This window comes from Empidonax traillii, unplaced genomic scaffold (assembly GCF_003031625.1).
Source record: "Empidonax traillii isolate 1590-97213 ecotype Southwest subspecies unplaced genomic scaffold, ASM303162v1 scaffold249:size1902748, whole genome shotgun sequence".
NCBI classification, from domain to species: Eukaryota; Metazoa; Chordata; class Aves; order Passeriformes; family Tyrannidae; genus Empidonax; species Empidonax traillii.
This window is the reverse complement of record NW_020955442.1, coordinates 67,732-87,771: the sequence shown is the minus strand read 5'-3', so window position 1 is coordinate 87,771 and position 20,040 is coordinate 67,732. Positions and strand designations below refer to the sequence as shown.

Below are 20,040 nucleotides of genomic sequence, written 5' to 3'. Positions count from 1 at the left end.
GATAACAGTGGCACTGTCTTAGATGTCAACATTGAAGCAGTGACAGTCCTTGAGCACCATTTTTTTTCTCTTAGCACATGAAGTATAGTAAAACATTTTGGTTGGCAAAAAAAAATGTAATCATCTAAACTTATTATTCAAACCTGTCTTCTGAATGTATTTTACCCTTGAGTTAACAAAGCTCTAGTCGCTGTTGAAAAATACCCCAATTTTCTCTCCTCTCTTTTTTTATTCTCCATCCTGTTAATCTTGGATCCAAATCTCAGCAAAAAAAATGTTTGTTTAAACATGTGCTTTTGAGGAAGCGTTTTGAATCACTATGGGATAAGCTTTGGAAGATTTTGTTGAATAAGCAACGACTACAAAAAAATGCCAGCTCTCAATTCTGCTTTTTGGAAAAGATCTAGTAGAGTTAAAAGATTAATTTGGTTTCTGTATAAGTTAATGCTGCTTCAGAGCTTCATATTTCTTATTCTAACTAAAACTGTAAAATTAAAAATATTCAGTGTTTTTAAAATTACAACAGAAATTTTGTTTCCCAGAGTTCAGTATAGGTGGCTGTTATTTGTTAGTAGGATTTATGAGATTTTTCTTTTCCTTATTCTGCATTTCCATTCTAAATTTAACCTTTTCCACAGCACTGTTGTGTTTGGCCATGGAGACCTTACTTTAGATGACTGCATTTGTCAGCAGGTTTCTCTAATTGTACATGTTATTGATACTAAGAAGTCCTTTTCAGTACACACTTTTCTGTTCTTTAAGCATTGTGCCAGGCTATATGGTTAAAGTTGTTATATGTCATGGAGCCCTAGATTCAGAGACTAGCAACCAATTATCAGGGTGTTGTAGTCCCAAAATTGCAGGTGTTGATCTTACTGATTATGCACCTTTTGCATGTAGTCACCCTACATGTAGAACGAATCTGTTCACTGTGAATATGATGTCAAGTTTTCTGCTTATTTGCAGGAATGGATTTTGCAGCCTTTCATAGTGTCAGCTGGCTGCACTGATGTGGGTTTTTTTTTCCTTAATGCACTATTTTTACTTACCTTTTACCCAGGGCCATCTGAAGTGACCATTAATATTACTATATTTGTGTTATGGCCTGTGGACAAAATTTTAGTACAGTTTTCTTGCACATCTGCCTCAATGGATTCACACTGGCTCTTTGAAGAGCCATTTGAAGAATTAATTTTCTGTCCTATGTCACAAATATTATTTCATAAAGACATTGAAGAGAATACATTGTTAATTTCTCCTCCCTGGTGAAGTATCTTTTGATATACAGTTATTTCTCTAAAATATTCCAGCTTTTTTTTTTTCTGTTATCTTCTTGTACTAACGCTGCAGTTCTGAAAAATTAATAAACGTGTAATGTGTTTTCAGTAAGATCTGAACAACTAAAAGTTCCTGTTCAGTTGTGAAAATGATAATTTGTAACCCTCTAACATGGCCTTGTATTTGCTACCCAGTAGAGATGGGAAACGTGCAGTGTGGTGTGTGACAAAGCTACAAATTAACTTGGATTACACAATTTGCACTGCCGAGAGTACTCTCTCCTAGTTAGAGCAGTTCCACCCTCTATGCATTTCCCAGAAACTGTTAACAGTAGACCCTTTGCAGCAGCTGCCCAGAGCACACCTGACCCCTCAGTCTGTAAGCTGGGTTTTAAGAGGTCTGTGAGATATGAGGATCTCTCTGTCCTCATACCCACAACTCACAATCGCATTCCTGCCTGAACCTGAGTGTATATAATCCTGGGGTCTTGGGACTTCTGGTACCGCTCATGGGATCCAGAGGAGGACTAGAACCTTGACCAGACTGCAACCACTGCTCTCAACCAGACTGTGACCATCACTCACACCAACTGGTTCTTCTTCTCCTTCTACTTTTGGACCCAGGAGGCCCACGTGGGGCTCAGCACAGGGGCCAATGAACACCATTCTGTTCATGCCCGAGGGTGATGGGTTATACATCTGGTTTTCTGTGGGTTAAAACCAATTGTTCATCTTTATAATTATATATATTGTTTTGTTTTTATTAAATTGTAATTCTGACTTAAAATCTCTTTTGAGTTGGGTTAATTTCTCCTGCCTTTAAACTAGCACATATTCCCATTATGATTTACTTTTCTGGCAGCCAAACAAAACCAAGGGTATTGTGTTTGTGTGGCAAGTCTCTGGTAACAGAGTGGGCTACAAGGTTGGCATCTCTGAGCAGCTAAAAGCTTCAGCTAGAAGCTTCCCCCATGTCCAACAGAGCCAATGCCAGCCAGCTCCAGGATGGACCTGCCACTGGCCAAGGCTGAGCCCATCAGCAGTGGCGATGCCTCTGTGATAACATATTTAAGAAGGAAGAAAAGTTATTGTGTAGAAGTAATTGTGGCTGCAGAAGAGAGAATGGGAAATGTGTGAGAGGAACAGCCCTGCAGACACCAAGGTCAATGAAGAAGAAGGGGGAGGAGGTGCTCCAGCAGAGCAGAGATTCCCCTCCAGCCTGTGGTGCAGACTGTGGTGAGATAAGCTGTCACCTTGCAGCCCTTGAAGGTCTGTGGGGGAGCAGAGATCCACCTGCAGCCCATGGAGGGCTCCATGCCAGAGCAGGGGAATGCCCAAAGGAGGCTGTGACCCTGTGGGAAGCCCGTGCTGGAGCAGTCTCCTGACAGGACCTTTGGCTCTGTGGACAAAGGATCCCATACTGCTAGTTTGCTGGCAGGACTTGTGATTCATGGAGAAACCACAAGTCCATTCCTGAGGGACTACAAGCCGTGGAAGGGATCCATGCTGGATCAGTTCACAAAGAACTGCAGCCTGTGGAAAAGATCCATGTTGGAGAAATTTTTGGAGGACTGTCTCCCATAGGAAGGACCCCACGCTGCAGCAGGGGAAGGACTCCTCTACCTGAGGAGAAATCAGTGGCAGAAACAAGTTGTGATGAACTGACCATAACCCCCATTCCTCCATCTCCCTCTGCTACTGGCAGGGAGGAGATAGAGAATCAGGAATAAAGTTAAGCCCATGAAGGAGGGAGGGGTGAGGGGAAGGTATTCTTAAGATTTCTTTTACTTATCCTGCTCTGATCTTGATTGGTAATAAATTTAGTTAATTTCTTTCAATTGGTTCTGTTTTGCCTATGATAGTATTTGGTGAGTGATCTCTCCCTGCCCTTAACTCATGAAGCTTTTGTTATATTTTCTTTCCCCTGCCCAGTTGAGGAGGGGCATGATAGAGCAGCTTTGGTTGGTAAATGGCCTCCAACAAGGGTTAGCCCTTCACCTGCTTGCACCTCTAGGCTTCTACTTTAGTAAGTTGGTGGTGCTCTAAACCGGAGGAATGGTTTTTACAGCCAGGAGCTGTGTCCTGTCTCAGCTTAAGTTCACAATTGTTTTTTTCCACCTCAGTCGAGTTTAGTGAAGTCCTCCCAAATTATTGATCAGCCCAAATTTCTCTGTCTCAGAAACCAAACAAAATAGTTTTGTGAAAATTTCACACTATTGGAAATTCTTAAATCCCTTTTCCATCACTGATATTCACTGCAGGTGATTAGTTTTCCTTTTTGAAGTTCTACAGCCTTTAAAGAAATTTACGACTTGTTTGACTTACCAAGAATGGTGGCAAAGATCCCAGTGGGGATCCAGACTGCATTCCTGTTGGGAGTTGCCAATATCATGCATCTACCTGGAAAGACAGCAGCAACTTGAGCAAGGATTTCATGGAAAGAGAGCAAAATTTAAGGAGTTGTAACTGGCTAAGGAAGAGAACCTGAAAAGATAAAATGCAGTGCTTCAGGCAGCCCAGGATGACCTGGGCCAGCTGAGGACTCAGATGGTGGAAGCTCATGCAGAGATGGAGAATATCAAAGCAATAGCTAAAGTGTCAGAGACCACCAAGCAGGAGGCCATTGATGAGGTGAAGAGACAGTGGCAAGAAGAAATAACTTCACTACAGGCCATTATAAGAGACTGTTCGTGACTATGAGCTCCAGTATCTCCGTGGAGTTGAGATGGTGACTGTCTGAAGAGCAGGAGGAAGAAAACCCAGAAAATGAGATGAAAAAGGCACAGAAAGTTTCTGCTATTTTGTTGCCTTTTTTTTTTTTTTCCCCACCCTGTCTTGGCTACTCCCGGGAGCCAACCAGGCTAGCAAGGGGAATTGTCAGGCCCATTTGCAGGTGATTTAAAGAATCTCTAGGGAGCAGGGCAACCTGGAGCGGGCAAACAGCGGCGTGGCACATCAGTGAGGGAGTTTTACATGGCAGTTTAAACAGGCGGGGAGATGAGGAAGGGCACAGCCACTCTCCCGGCTCTTGGTGGGTTGTGCGGTAGGTGTGTGTGGTTTTGTTGGTGGCTGTGTGGGTTTTTTTGGGGGTTTTTTTGGATTTTTTTTTTTTTTCCCTCTCTCCAACTCAACTAGATGCAGCAATGGTTTCCAAATGACCAAAAGCTGCTGCTGCCAGCAAGAGTGTTCTGACCCAGGCAGAACCCCCCAAGAAGGATGCAGCTGTCCAGGTCACTGGCTGGAGGGCGTGTCTGAGCCTGCCCTCAGTACTAGAGGAACAGTTAGAAAGACACGTGCATATGGTGCGATCAGGTGAATGATTTGCTCTGTTTAGTGGCAGAGCTTAAGGAAGAAGTAGAGAGGCTAAGGAGTACTAGGGAAAGTGAAAATGAAATAGACTGGTGGAGTCATTCCCTTTTGACCCCAAAAGAAGTCAGAGGGGACTCCCAGCAGGAGTCAGGGAAGCCCTGCCCCTCTTGCCATCAGGCAGATGGAACAGACCAAGTAGATGGGGAGGGAATTGAGACAGGTCCCTGGTCAGAGAGGTAAAAGAGTGCCCTCCAGACTCCCACCACCTCGCCAGGTGCACTTAAAGAACAGGTATGAGGCCCTGGACCTAGAGAGTCAGGCAGATGACACTCGAGAAGAAGATCTGTCTGGAGGGTCTCCTGGCTGCACCCTATCTATTAGAGGTATCACAACCGCAGCTATTAGGAAAAAAAAAGAAGGGTAGTTCTAGTCAGTGATTCTCTTCTGAGTGGAACTGAGGGCCGTGTATGCTGACCAGACCCATCCCAAAGGGAAATCTGTTGTCTGCCTGGGTCTGGGCTGAGGGATATTAGCAGGAGACTCCCTGAGCTAATTTGGCACTCTGATTATTACCACTGTTGGTAGTCCAGGTTGGCAGTGATGAGATCAATAAAAGAGGTACCAGGGCAATTGAAAAGGCCTCTAAGGCTTTGGGTGGGTTAGTTGATGGGACAGGAGCACAGGTGGTGTTTGCCTCAGTTTCTGCAGTAGCACAGGTGAATGAGGAGAGAAATTGGAAAACCTGTTTTATCAATAGGTGACAAAAGGATTGGTGCCACCAGCGGAATTTTAGGTTTTTTTTGATCTTGGGGCAAAATTTATGGTACCACACCTATTAGAGTTGGAAGGGCTTCAGCTATCAAGCAAGGGCAAAAGAACCCTAGCTTATAAGTTGGCAGGGCTGATCAAGAGGGCTTTAAACTAGGTTTGAAGGGAGAAGGGGTTGAGACCAGGCCCTCTTGAGAAGAGCCTAAGGGTGGAAAGCCAGGGTTAGGAGTGATATCAGCAGCCCAGCTGAAGTGCATGTGCTTGTGTGGCAGGAAAGCTATGATATAGTTGCCATCATGAAAATGTGGTGAGATGACTCACATGACTGGAATGCTGTAATGGATGGCAGTAAGCCCTTCAGAGGGGATAGGTGAGGTGGGAAAGGTGGAGAGATGGCTCTATATGTTAGAGACTCTCTTGACTCTTTAGAACTTGAGGTCAGTGACAATAAGGTTGAGTGATTCTTCCCCTATACTCATCACTGGTGAGGCTGAACCTTGAGTACTGTGCCAGTTCTGGGCCCCTCAGTTCAGGAAAGACACTGAGGGGCTGGAGAGTGTCCAAAGAAGGGCATTGAGGCTGGTGAAGGGACTGGAGCACAGGCCCTATGAGGAGAGGCTGAGGGAGCTGAGGGTATTTAGCCTGGAGATGAGGAGGCTCAGGGGAGGCCTTATCTCTCTCTATAACTCCCTGAAAGGAGGTTGGAGCGAGGTGGAGGTCGATCTTTTCCCACAGGCAACCAGCAGAAGGACACAAGGGCACGGGCTTAGGCTATGCCAGTGGGAGGCTTAGGTTAGACATTGAAAAGAGATTCTTTACAGAGAGAGTGATCAGACATTGGAATGGGCTGCCTAGGGAGGTGGCCGTCCTTGGAAGTATTTAAGAAGAGACTGGATGTGGCACTTAGTGCCATAGTCTAGTTGACAGGGTGATGTTGGGACTTGATGATCTTGCAGGTCTTTTACAGTCTGGTTGATTCTGTGATTCTGTGTGATTCTGTGATCCTATGATGCCTCAAAAGGTGTCTCTTGGAGAGACAAAAAACATTTGATCTCATTAGACAAGGTTCTTGGAAGACTTTAAACCGTAGTAGTGTGTATTATATGAGCTATACAGCAGTGCTGTCAGAAAATCAAACCAGTTTAAGTTGGCCATGGAAATTTAGTAAAGAAAAATTACTTTTGTTACAATTTGCTGGGGCAAATAAGAACAGAAATATTTTGAGACAGAGACCAAAAGAGACATTATTCCATAGTATTTGCCATAGCAGACAATAACTGGGAAGGTAGTTACTAGTCCTATATTATGAACATTAGTCTTGTCTATCCAGTGTGGGAAATAAAGGTGGTCTTCTGATGTCTGTGGACGTTCTGTAGTTGCTCTGCAAAAGTAGATTGCTTACAATTGTATCTGTTCGTCTTTCCCCACCCCCAGCTTCCATTGGCTGTTTTTCAGTCCTTGTGAGAAGGTTACTGCTGGTTGATAGTTTCATTTTTTCTGCAAAACCTCTGTTTCTCCTATAGAGCTGGTTAAATTGGAGTTTTGAAGCCTTGTTTCAGTTTCTTTACACCATCTGCAGCAATCTATGAATGGTACCATTCTGACATTAGTATGTACCTTCAAGTTAATCATCCAATCCATGTTGCCATGAAATTATGTCTTTAAATTTGCCTCAGGCATTGTTCTTAATATTACATACGACTTGGCAGATAAAAATAAGTGAGTTGTACAGCGATCTGAAACCTTCTTGGGAATTCATTTGTTTTCTTAAAATAACCTAACCCATATGGCAGGGCAGAATTTACTTTTATAATTAAGTGGCATCAATGAAGGATTAATCTCAGGGCATTAGCTCCTCAGTAAGCTCAAGGAAATGAGAGACTGGTTATTTATCCTACTCTGATAAATCCTAATAAAATATTCAGATGAATATTTCTCTGTGTGTTAGTGGATTGACTTAGCATGTAATCAAATATTATAATAATTTCTGTATTTTAAAATAATAATAATCCATGGAGATTCGTGGATTTCCCCAATAACAACCTTGCCTTCTTTTGCTGTGTGAAAGTGCTTTGCCATATATTTCTTTGGAAAGGTCAGTTGAAAGGGGAAAAGACCAGATTAGGGGAAGGATACAAGAGTGTCTGAATTTCTCAGGCAAATTGTGCATTACCTTTTTTTCTTCTTGTTTCTTGGTAATGCACTTAACTCGTAGCAGGTCTAGTTTTTATAAATGAGAAATTGCTAAAAGTGTTCCAGCCATATTGATAAAACAAGAATCAACTAGAGGCTTGTCTCAAACCCAGTAGGTTAGGGAAAAATGTTGAGATTCAAAGTAATAAGTTACATTTCCCTTTTAATCTGTTCTTTTTTTCCTTAATGGTTGTATTCAAACCATGCAAGAAGCATTATGTCTATTTTTAAAGGGAAAATGAAGTTATCCTCTTTTCCCAAGCCTCTTGTGCTTGCAATTATGAAGTGGTAGCAGCCTAACTTGAGTCCATTCTTAAGATGTGGTAATTTTTTAATTTTTTTTTAATTCCAGTTGGGCTAGTTCAGCTATGCTTTTAAATGATATAGTTACTATCAGAAATGGGTCTCAAAGCTATTCGACTTTCTTTTTAATTGGCTAATATATATTTAGACATATATGACATTTTTTTTTTTTAAGACAGAGTATCCTAATAATGGTGTCTCTCTCCTGTATATTCTTCTGCAAGTTAATTAAACTCGCTTTTTAAGATTATGACTTGCTTTGAGGTGGCTTATTGCCTCAGTCACTCCTTATCTCGCTGATGAAGGATTGTAATAGTATGCCTTCTCACTTAATTAGATGTGTGTTTGGGAACGTTAATTTAAACCATTACCACTACTTTCCAGAATAACAGAAAGGCAAATTAAAGGATTCATTAAGAGTGGCTTAAGAATCTCTAATAAAGGAATAAATAACTGTACAGGTTTGTTTTTTGCTGTTGTCTGTTCCCAGCAGGAAAATATGAGAGCTTCTTGTTAATGAGATACTCTGAGGACTACATATTGGGAGAACATACAGGCACTGGAAAGTAGTGCTATACTCTTTGAACCTCCATCTGGGATTCACTGCTCATTTAACACTTGGTTCAGGGTAATCAATGTCTGTCTTTCCACCGATTGAACTGGGCTAACCTAATCTAAAGTATAATTTAATGTTAAATCTATGAGAAATTATCGTCCTACCTCTGCAGAAAGAGAAAGGTCTTTCTCCCCCTACTGGTTCTCTTTTCTGCCTTGCTAAAAAGTTCCTGAATATTTTTAAAAACTCATGTTTTTTACCTCTTCTGCTCATGCCTGGTTCCACTATGCAATTTTCTCCTCCTTTGCACCAACATTGATAATAGTCTGGTTGCAGAGTAGCACTATCATATCATTAACTCCACAAAAATCACTTGTTTTCTTGTGCTGATTTAATGTCTTGGCATTTTAATTAGAGTAGCTAACATGATGCATCATCAGAGAAGCCCTGGAGTTGACTCAGGGTATGATGAAAAGAAAATGGCAGGGGCAAATGGAACTTCTTTGGCAGAAAACACTGCTATTTCAGTGTAAGGCACCTTTAGAAATTATATCAGAGGAGTGGTGTTCTGAAGGTACCTGTATTTAATTGAAGTCATGACTTCATACATATACATTTGTGCTAGAAGTAGTACATGTCCTGCCGGAGAATGTCACAAGTTATATCTGCTGTTGGTTCCGGATTTGACCTTATTCTCACGTCAGTTAGCTACTCCTTTCTTTCTCAATGAGTGTTAGTCCAAACACATGGTTTTCTGTCCTACGCTTCCAGTAGTTTGCTCCTTGCTGAATTTCGCTACATCTGTGTGCCTTTACAGCACTGAAATGTAGGACAGGCTGGCCAGAGGCTGACAGACGGGATATAGAACTCCTGGAGAGGTACCACATGGAGCTGAGTCAGTTCTGTGAAGGACTCTCCCCTGCCTCTGAAACTTTGTTGCCTTGCATGAGTTACTTACAGTGCCCTTATGGATGACCTTGAGTGACTTGGACTCATGTTGTGACAGGACTACTCAGATGCTAAGTAGGTGTGTAGGTCTCAGTCCTCACTCCAAGTGTGCAATAAGAAACTTTAACAGTGCAGTGATGCATACTATGCCCATGAGCTTCACCTCTCAGAGTTTGATGGGAGCAAGATTGTATTTTACGTAGAGATTTGTTAAGATCATGTGCTTACCTTGATAGGAATCCTGTTTCTGTACTGTCGTGTACAGTGAGCTTTTACTGAAGGAAAGGGCTCTGTTGGAAACTAACGACTCAACTAGAGGATTATAGTGGCATCACAGGAGGAAAGTTCAAGTGTAGCTTTGAAAATTTGGGCCGTCAAGCTTAGATTCTCCTTCCTTTTAGTACCTTTAGCATTAACGTGATCACTTACATAATTTTTGATAATTTTGTTGTTGCAGTTTATTTTCTTCATAAAATAATAACAATTAAAAAGAATCCAAATGTTTGCTACATTAGCCTCTTAACTTTCTCCCCTGACCCATCTCCCACGAAAAAACCCAAACAATTCACGCAAACTTTATGTGCTAAAGTCAGTTACTGCAGGAGAAGAGACCACAAAAAGTTTGAACTCTAAAATTACTGGGTTTAAGCCTGTTTCCATTTTTTTGTGGGCAGATATAACAGCTGCATTTAAATTTAATTTCAGATTAATCTTGAAAAGATACAGATTAATATATTGAACAATGAACTGGTCCCAACACCACATTTTTGCATGGCTCTTAGTATGAATGGGTACTGTATAGTATACGCAATATCTGCCAGAATATAAGAACTGAAGGCATGTACTTTGACATATGTGTGGTAGCAATAAAAAAATATTAACAATTTGGTTAGCCACAGTTATGAAGTACAGGATTAAGATTTTGGTTGAAGTGATGTTTCAGTATAAAGTCGAATCCAACAATATCTTACTAAATAAATAGCTGAATAATCTCCCAGACTCATTTGTACTAACCCATAATCTTCAGAAAAGTCCTTGATCTGCATGCATTGGAGGCAGACAGGTGAAAAATATTCCAAGGCCATTACCAGCTGGGGAATTTGAGTGCTGTGTGTGAGAAGCCAAGGCCAACAGGAGATGTTAATGCATGTTTGAGATGACGTGGCATGATAGGACTTAAGGAGGAGGGTGAGCTCCAGAGCTGCAGGGGCCACTGGTGCCTTTCTACTTTTTCTGGATATGTACAAGGCAAGAAATACATAGAAATGATGCTTGGCTGTTGTTTAAACTCTGTGTGGGACTCCTATATTCTAGGATCTCCAGTCATTGCTGAGGCTGTATGAGGAGCCAGAGGGAGGTGAATGCTAATCCTGAGGAGCAAGCATCAAAGAAGGAAATCAGATTTTAGAGTAGATTAATTTAATGTATAATGGGATTCTTTCCTAATTGACTACAGTAGTGTTTTTCTTACTCTATTTGAAAATCTAACTGTCTCACTGATCAGCCTATGAGCACCTGAGTCTTCCCTTACTAAACATGGTTCATCTTCAGTCTTCAAGAACACCTTTAATTTTAGAAATTATTCAAAAAGTGCAGTAAGAGCGAGAAAATCACTACTCCATAATTTTTCAGTTGAATTAATGTTATCTACTAGTCTGAAAATATTTATCTCTGTGCATATGCTTTTTTCGTATCTTTATCATTTACTAGTAAGACACTCATTTCATTATTCTGATTTGCTGAGGTTTCCCTTTCCTTCAAAGTGCAGTTAAAATATTACTTCTGACCATTCTTCTTTTTATTATTGTAAATTAACCATTTTTATAAATGGTTCAACCATACCACTTTGATTAAATTTCTCTTATTTCCAGTGTTTCATCACTGGCTTTTTCAGGTATTTTTCCTATGATTTCTTAATATAACCAAGTGAATTTTCTGCATCATATTTTTTAATTTATATTGATTATCTCCTTTTGTCCTATTATTTTTTTTTAATTATTATTTTATTTCAATTGCTGATTTTACTACACTGCAAAACTAGAATTGGTTGCCACACAGAACTTCAACATCTTAATTGTGGAATTGTGACTTTTTGCCTAATAGTTGATTCTTCCAGAGCTCATACTTTTCATTTTCAGTTGTAATATTTTTGCCTTCCAATAAATTAAATAAAATTTTCTTTCGGGTGATAGAGTTTCTTGAAAGATGTGAAGAGAAAGGAATTTCTTACTGGTTATTTCCAGGAGATTTGGCAGCATGTCTAGTCATACCTTGAGTTTCTGAGTTTGTTGCAACTCCTATTTATTTATTCAGGCTTTCAATTGCAGATGCGTGTGGGGGCTTAGGATGGGTTTTGGAGGTTTTTATACTATGTTATGGTATATATTTTGCCATCTTTATTTTTCAAAAGCTTAGTCCTGAATCCATGTTTTTCTGAACTGTATGTGCCATCCTAACATTCTTCTAATTCATGTAAGTGTTTAATGCAAGAGTATTTATTGTTGTTCCATTCAGCTCTTATAGCTTGCAATTTCACAGACAAAAGGGTAAAATGCTGGATTTAACAATCATTACTAACCTGATATACTTTTGAATCCTTAGGGGTTTTCAGTTGTGTTTTGACACAGACTTGTTTAGGAACATACAGAAGATTGGTTTTATACTTTTATCTGTAGTCACACGGCAATAAATTAAAATATATTGTTGTCAACAAGGTGACACAAGAGCATGCTTTTCGTGTGTTTTCATTCACTTTCCACTGATATCAGTGGAAATCTTTGCCCTTGGATTTGACCAGGCTCATGACTAACAGGTTTTAGTAATCACAGTTGAGCTAGAAAAGTTGTTCAGTACCACGAATGTAAAGCAAAAGGCTTATTACCTGCTGGATCTCTGAAGGAGTATAGGACACTGCTTTTTTCTCAGTGTTAGTTGTGTTTTGTTCTCATTAAGTGTCCTTCTGTTTGCAGATTTGTGTAACATATTTGCTTTCCTCATTCATTAAGCACCAAATGGAAACAAAGTTGCCAATTACCACCAGTGTCAAATCACTTCAATTCCATCATGCAAAGTTGTATTTGTCTTGCTTATTATCACCATATTTGGAAAAGAGACAGGCCAGTGTGCTAAGAAGTCTGTATCTGTGCTTCAAAAATGTAATTTCATTTTTATTTCACATCCTTTGTTGCCTTCGAGCATAAATGCACTAGAATAAAGGTGACCAGAGGTTGAAAAATGGCAGTCCAGGGCATAATCTCAATAACACATTGAAAAAAGTATTGTCACCTATGTCACCATAACAGCTCTGCGTATGTAATGAAAATTGGCATTGACTTTTTTTTTTGGTGACAGATTTATTAATTCTGTGTTTCCATTGTGCTTTTTTATTGGCATGCCTAATTTTTTTTTTTTAATTTAAATTTTTTTCTCTTATATGTCCTATCTGAACAAATGAATGAGTTCTCACATGTTAGAGATGCGTATCTTAGAATGCTAAACTCTTGTATTTGTGGAGCTAAATGTAGTCCTGCAAGTTTTACTGAAATGTAAAACATCTAGATAGGAATAGCTCTGATTGCTCTCAGAGTGCTAGTTTGCCAGTTATCCTAGCATTATTTATGTAGTCACAGCCAATCTGTGCTGTCCATTTGCCCAGTTTATGTTGCTAAGGTGTAATGTTTTATTGTCTCTTGCACATTGCTTTTCTTCCTATTCCATTTTCTCTCTGCTGGTTTTATGAAACTGAAAATAATATTTTAATTGGTTATTGGCAGCCACAGGAAGTTGAAAAATATGAACTAATTAGCTCTATCTCTTGACTCATTCACATGAATATAGACATTTTAGTCTCACTAACAGTTATAGGGTCAATTTTTCTAATTTCACACCAAATATATTAATGTGTAGAAGTGTTGTGCTCTACTGAATAGGACACAAATCTCATTTTCTAACAAGAAAAAAACCAAGGAAAATGTTGAATCTCTGTTTTTTCTTCAGGCTGACACTATGTTTATGCATTTATTCGTTTAGAATTTTTACAATTTGGGACAATAACTTACTTTTTAATAGGGTGAAATGACGTCAGAACGAAATACCATAAAAAGACATTATTAATTTGATAATTTGTCATAAAAAGGCTTCATCATGACTAAACTTCAGTAGATATCTGAAGATAAAGATACATACAGATGGAAATGATACTACATTAAGTATTGACCCTAAATCTAAAAGTGTGAGCCACACTGTCTGCTCATATATTCTGCAACAGAGACTGCATTTGTAGAGTGAGATGGGGCTTTTATGTGCCACTCCTGTGAGTCTGATACCACTGGGTTAAGAAAACAGTTTACACCTGCCAAGGATTCAGTTCAGTTTCTCTTGAAGAAATAAAGTTTTGTTTATATAGGTGAAAAAAAATATTTGCAACAGCAAAGAAGTAGGTTTCTATGATATCTGGAGTGAAAGAAGTACAGTAACAAGTCACGGAAGTGTAAATGTACTGAAATGAGGAGCAGACTCAGTACTTATGTTCCCTGCTGAATAATTCTGAGCAAGACATTTTGCAGAAGTGAAGGTATTTTTTTTCTCCTTACAGAGAGAGTGGGGATGTGTTAAAAAGACTATAATGCATTGCTTCCTGGTGTTTTGGTGAAAGTCTTTCAAGTCCGCTTGCATGTAGCTTGTTGGTGAAGCGTTGTGAAAACATTGTTCCGCAATGTAGTTTTCTCTGTTTACCCACTTCAGGTTTCTTCATAATTCAAATCCAAGTATTTTAGTTATTTCTTTGTGGTGATTTATCTGTGTTAATAATAAGTATTCTGTCTTTATTTTACATTATCATGAATTCTTGCCCTTAATAGGCTGACTCCTGCATTTTTAGTAACTCTCTGTAGCAATGCTTCTAGGAAAGACTAGTGACCTGATTCCTGTACAACTACAATTTAAGTAGACCATATAAGTACTAGAGTTGAAAAATAAATACACATAGCTGTTTCCCAAAGTCCATAAATTAAATTTTCCATGACAGTGGTTGTGTTTCTGAGTACACAATTTGGTTTTGTTCCTTTCTGCTTCCTTGCTGTCTCATTAAAAAAAAAATTAAGAGGCATGTAAACTGCAGGCCCTGACCATCTGTGCCCATTAACAATACCGCATACCTCTTTGGAAAGAATTAGAATTTTTATCTCAAAAAACGTGGCCTGATTTAATTTTGATTACACTTCTACTAGTTGCATGGAGGTAATATTGCAGGTAATCTGTGAATACTGCAAATATTTAAAGTTTAAATTTACTCATCTTTTTGTCATCTGGTTTTTTGTTACTTTAAGTAACAAAGGTGAATATGTTAAAATCTTATAAATTGATGTTATATATATGTTATGACTAAATTAAAATTGAAGTAATTTATAATATTATTTTAAAAATTATTTAATCTGTAAGACAATCACTCTGTAGTACCATTGGAAAGTCAGAATTGATTTAAATAAGGTAAAATTTAGGCAGATGAGGAGTGAAGAATGTTGTTTCTGTGGAACTGCAGTGGAAAAAAAACAATTATGAAAAGGTATGAGAAGAAACTAAGAAAGAAAGAAAAAAAATGGTTCTGAGGGATATGGACATGGAACATAGAAAAGCCGTATTCAGACCTAGCAAAAAAGAAAATCTACGCTAAGGAAGGATGTGCTGAAATCAACTCAAAGATTGTATTTGTTCATCTTTTTGAGGATCATGGACTGACACCATGAGGGCTACAAACACACCTGGTTTATCAGAACATGGGTAATAAGACAACTGCTTTAACTCAACAGACACAATGTATTAGAAGGAGTTGTGATAGCGTGCACAGATTGCACCAGTATGTGCTGGAGGAAGTGGTTTTGGTTATTGGGGCACTTTCACCTTTCTAAGACTCCCATCCCATCCTTTCCCCAGGTTTCAGGCAGTGCTCTTGTGATTTGCCTAAACTCTTCTTCTGTAGCTACAGTGATATTGCTGTTAAGAAAAAATGGAGTGAGAAATATTTTTGCAATAAACACACAGACTTTTGAAAGCTATGCTTGGTTGGTTTGTGTGTAGTTCCTCCTGTCTGTGGGAAAAAAAATCTCAGGTTTCAAATAAATTACATTGTGTATGACAGGACTTTATTCAGAATTGTGAAAACTCTGAGGCTTCTACAGATAGTCCATCATACTGGTATCCTTTGCTTCAAACTTTACTGAGCTAATTGCATACAGTTCCCATATTTGTGGAGAGAAATAGACAGTTTTAATCTGCCTGTCCTCTTATTCTGATGTAGACACCTAACACTGGTGACACGAATCTGCCAAAGCACAGAATATTTCTTCCCATTGATTCTAAAGGAAGACTGGAGAATGAATCAGCTGTACATGTATGCAATATAAATATCTACATTGTTCACATTCATCCAGTTCTTCAAACTGAAAATCTGTTTTAGAAATTAACTTAGTCCTTAACCCGAAGGGCTATATGTTAAGACAGTCCCTGAAAGAATTTGAAGCCCTGAATATCTCTTACTTTTTAATTTTTTTCTGTCTTTTACATGCATTTAATTTTGCTTTTATTTAAACAGTAACAATATTTTTTTAACCAAAACTAGTAACAATAATTTTTATCTACTTTTTTTTAACCCCAGAAACTACCTCTTCAGATTGAACCTTGAGGATCTCTCTCTAATACAGGTACGTTTTACTTCTTTCCTTAGTTTCTCTGCATGATGTAGGTAAGCAGATGTTTTGAAGCAGATAATCAAGATATTTGTAAGCTTCATGGCTACACATAAATATGCATCTGTTTTTGTCCTTTTTGAGACCTCTCATTATATAAGTCATATTATCCATTTTAATTCCGGATTGGCCTTTGTCCCAGGCCATACAGACCTAATGTTTTTCTGCTATGATTTTTTTAGAGTGGATTTTCATAGTCTTTTCATTAATGCAATTTAAAATTAACTACATTCAGTACTGTTCTTTCAATTCACAAAGTAATACTATATAGTTGAATACAGAAAAGTAAAATGCATTCAGATAAGGCCATCCTTGTGATTTGTAGAACATCTTGTGTATGATTTAATTAAGTTTGCAGACTTTATTTACCTTCCTAGACTACTAGAAACAGTATCTGAAGTTAGCTTATATTTAACCAAAATTGCAGTATTAATAAATATTCAATTTTGTTGCTGATATTTAAAGCTGTGACACATCAAACACTTCTAATATACAGAATTCAGGCTGTCTACTTTCACCTTCTGTGCCATACTCGATATCCTGGCAAATAATTTAAGTCCTAAAGATTCTTGTTGCAAGACTGCATTCAAAGGTCTCTGATGATGCAATTATAGTTTATCCTGCTAATTCATAGATTGAAGTTCATGGCTTTCCTCTGTTACGATATTTATCAGTAGGCTAAATTCACTAATGAGGAAGAAATCTGTAGATTACAGAGGTTTATAATTGTGCTGACTGACTCACCCCAATCAGCAAAACAGTACAAAATGAGCACAGAAATCATATTGTGAAGTTACACTGGGTAACTAGATTTAGGTCTTATGAATGTTAAGAAGCCTTTAAACAATCTTCTCAAGTTGACTTCTGGTAGTTTCTTATTCCATCTTTAGTGTTGTAGCACGACTGGTTTGTCTCTGTATCTTCAAACATTTTTCCAAAAACCTTTATGGAGCTTGTGTTTCTAAATCAAAACCAAAGTGTGAATTTTTTTTTTCTTTCACCAGCATATCTTTACTATCCCTACACTTAATCTTTGAAGTTTTTTCCCTAATTTTCAATCCTGTCATTATGACTCCTTCATAATTTTCCTTCACAGATCTTTTAGTCTTCTCCTTTTCCTCTGCTTCTCTTCTGGTTCTGTTAGAGTGCCCCAGAACAGCCAGTATCCAAAGGATGTGTTTCCTTGGATGTGCGAGTTCTGGCAGCTCCAAATCAGCTGTGAGGGGGCTGAAGCCTTTGTTTCGATTTTTAAGGTGTATTGTTTAGGACTCCCAAACTAGCTAAACAACACATTTGGGTTGTTCTGTAGTCTGGTATAATGGTTGAAAGAGATAGGGGAAAAAGTGAGAAATAAATCAGAAGTTATATGAAGTCCTTGCAAAACAGAATGATGGAATTTCAGAGGAGAAATGAAGCATACTGTGGTTTAACTCAGTACTCTATGTGCTAGTTAGCATTTGTTTGCTGAGGGGCTGAACACTTCGACACTTCAAGTATGGACAGAAGTATTTTACTTTAAGCATTTTTTTTTTCCTTCAAACAGTTTTTTCATAATAATAATGAAAAAAAATCTATTCTAATTTTTCTACTTATGTTACTTGCTTTGATTTTTTTGCATAAACCTGCCTTTATAAAAACATGCAGATGTTTTACAAGCTGATAAACCAATCTTTCACATCTGGAAGAAAAGGTGCATGGTAAAGTGCTAGCTGTAAGAAGCTCTCAGTGTAGCTCAATATCAAAACAAAAGGGCTAGAAACATGGCAAGCTATACATACATTGTGTAATTATCTTAGGAAATTGCTCAAGGTCTATCTTTGTTATTGTGTGTTGGAAGTAGGAGAAAAATATTGACTCTTCTTCCTGCATGGCAAATACTCCCAGCATGGAAGCAAATTGGAAAAATTTGCATCCTCCTATTCTACAGTTTTCAGACTTCTATAACTTCTATAACTTCTATAACTGTTTATTTTCTTTAATTGATGCTTTTTTGTTTGTTTGTTTGTTTTGATTCATAAGTGAATCTTTCTTATTGTACTTTTCTGTCTAGAAAATGAAGGGAATGACTCAAACTTTTGACCAGTGATGCACTTCAGTTATTTTTGTCTAAATGTCTCTTAGAATATATTGTTAGTTTTTATACATGCTGCCAGTGCGAAGACAGTAGACTTCATGTTACATGCAACAAACTGGAACAGTAATAATCTCATAGGAAAAGCATCTTTGCAAATATTTTGTTTGCAAATTTCTATGCATATTTGAAAATAGAGACATTTTATAAATAAACTATTATTTTGGAATATTATCAGATATTGAACTATTATCAGATATTGTTTTTTAATAGGAAAGCTCTCTAAAGAGGAATAAATTAAAATAATGACTCCTTGTTTGCAAACTTTTGAAAAATTGCTTTGGGCCAAAATATGTGTAAGTCCTATTTTTTACAAGTGTATACCTGGAAAATAGTTTGGAAACTCAAGATAGCCTTTCTTTAAAAATATAAATAAACAAAGAAAAAAACTCCACCAAAACCAGGCAGCCATTTGAAATGCAAGTTATCACAAAAGAAATGCAGAACAGAGATTCTTGTATTGAAAGGGTTCTGTTTCCATTAGTTTAGTGAAAGTTAATCCCTTGTAAAAGTGAGGGTTAAAGTGATATTAGACTGCATGAGACAGGATGTGCATTTAAATGGGAGCCGAGGCCATGCACTGAGACATCACTGCCCATTGTGAGTACATCAAACTTGTCATCCTGCATGTCATGATTCTGCGCTCTGTACTTTATAGGAAGAGCATGTTGTTTGAATAAGCAGGTTTCATATGATAATATCTTTAGCAAACCAGTATTTGATGTATCTCAGCAATTTTCTTTGTGTAGCAGAATAAAGAAGAGTACAGCAAGTGAAAGCCTTTTAAGCTCTTGACGGAGAAGCCTAAGAGTCAAATTGTTCAAAGCTGATTGTTGGAACAATGCATGCATAATGATTATGGATTAGGAAAGAAGCACTCATTGGGCTGAGGTTGTTGAAGGGCAAATATTTTATCGCTCCAGCTACAGCAATAGTAGGCTTACAGACATAGAAGGTCTGACTCTGCATGGATTTGTTTTGTGAACTTTGCTTTGTTATCACTCACCTCAAGTAACAGTAGAATGATCCATAAAAGCGTTGGCCAAGGTAAAAGCTGGATTTCCTGAAACCTCTGTTGTATTTTTTATAATATAAAAGCAGAAATCTAAATACTAGTGTTTAAATGAATACTTTAAAAAAAAAAATGCCTTTTTTTTTAAAAAGTTGATATCTAGCTAAAGTCGTCATTAATAGTCGGCCTTTGACAACATGTGGAGGATGTCTGTCCCAAGTGTCTGGTTGTACCTTTTTTCCAAATTTTTTGGAAAGAGAGCTTCTAAATTCAAACATTTATTTGCATCTACCTGCATGACAAGTTTGCTGATGTGCCTGTAAAGAGTGAAAAGCTATGCTTCCTGGCCTTCGAAAGTCTTTATGCCACAACTATCATAAACATTTTTACAAGCCAGCACACATAAGCTTTTCACAAACCTGATAGAACATGTGCGTCTTTTCTTCTTCCATTAGATGAACTTCTTTACAAACTCAGGTGGTTAATGCATTTACACGGCACATGCTTGAGTTTGCCTTTCTCACCTAAATGCTCCATCTGTGAAGCCTTTTTGCAGTTTGAAATGCCCAGAAGGTTGAGTATGAACCTATTCCACCTGCTTCTGTATTTACATAGCTCTCCACAGTTTTTATTTTCATCTAGAACCTACACATCTTTCAGTTAGAGGTACAAATACTTCAAAGTCCATTTTTAAAGGCAATTTTAGCCCACAGTTTACTGCAAGATTCAGATTAAATTCTTTATGCAGACTAAGGAGATCATAGTGTTTAATTTTCATATGTGTTATCCAACTTTAAATT

General features: G+C 38.0%; 1 protein-coding gene across 1 annotated transcript in view; it reads left to right on the top strand.

The window, feature by feature from the left end:
* SEMA5A (semaphorin 5A) overlaps positions 1-20,040 on the top strand; it is a gene marked incomplete at its 3' end in the record, with an annotated part of 140,510 nt that overhangs the window by 52,743 nt on the left and 67,727 nt on the right. The window contains exon 6 of the mRNA XM_027889049.1: positions 16,007-16,052. Within this exon, the coding sequence (XP_027744850.1) occupies positions 16,007-16,052 (46 nt within the window). The remainder of the gene's footprint in view (positions 1-16,006; positions 16,053-20,040) is intronic.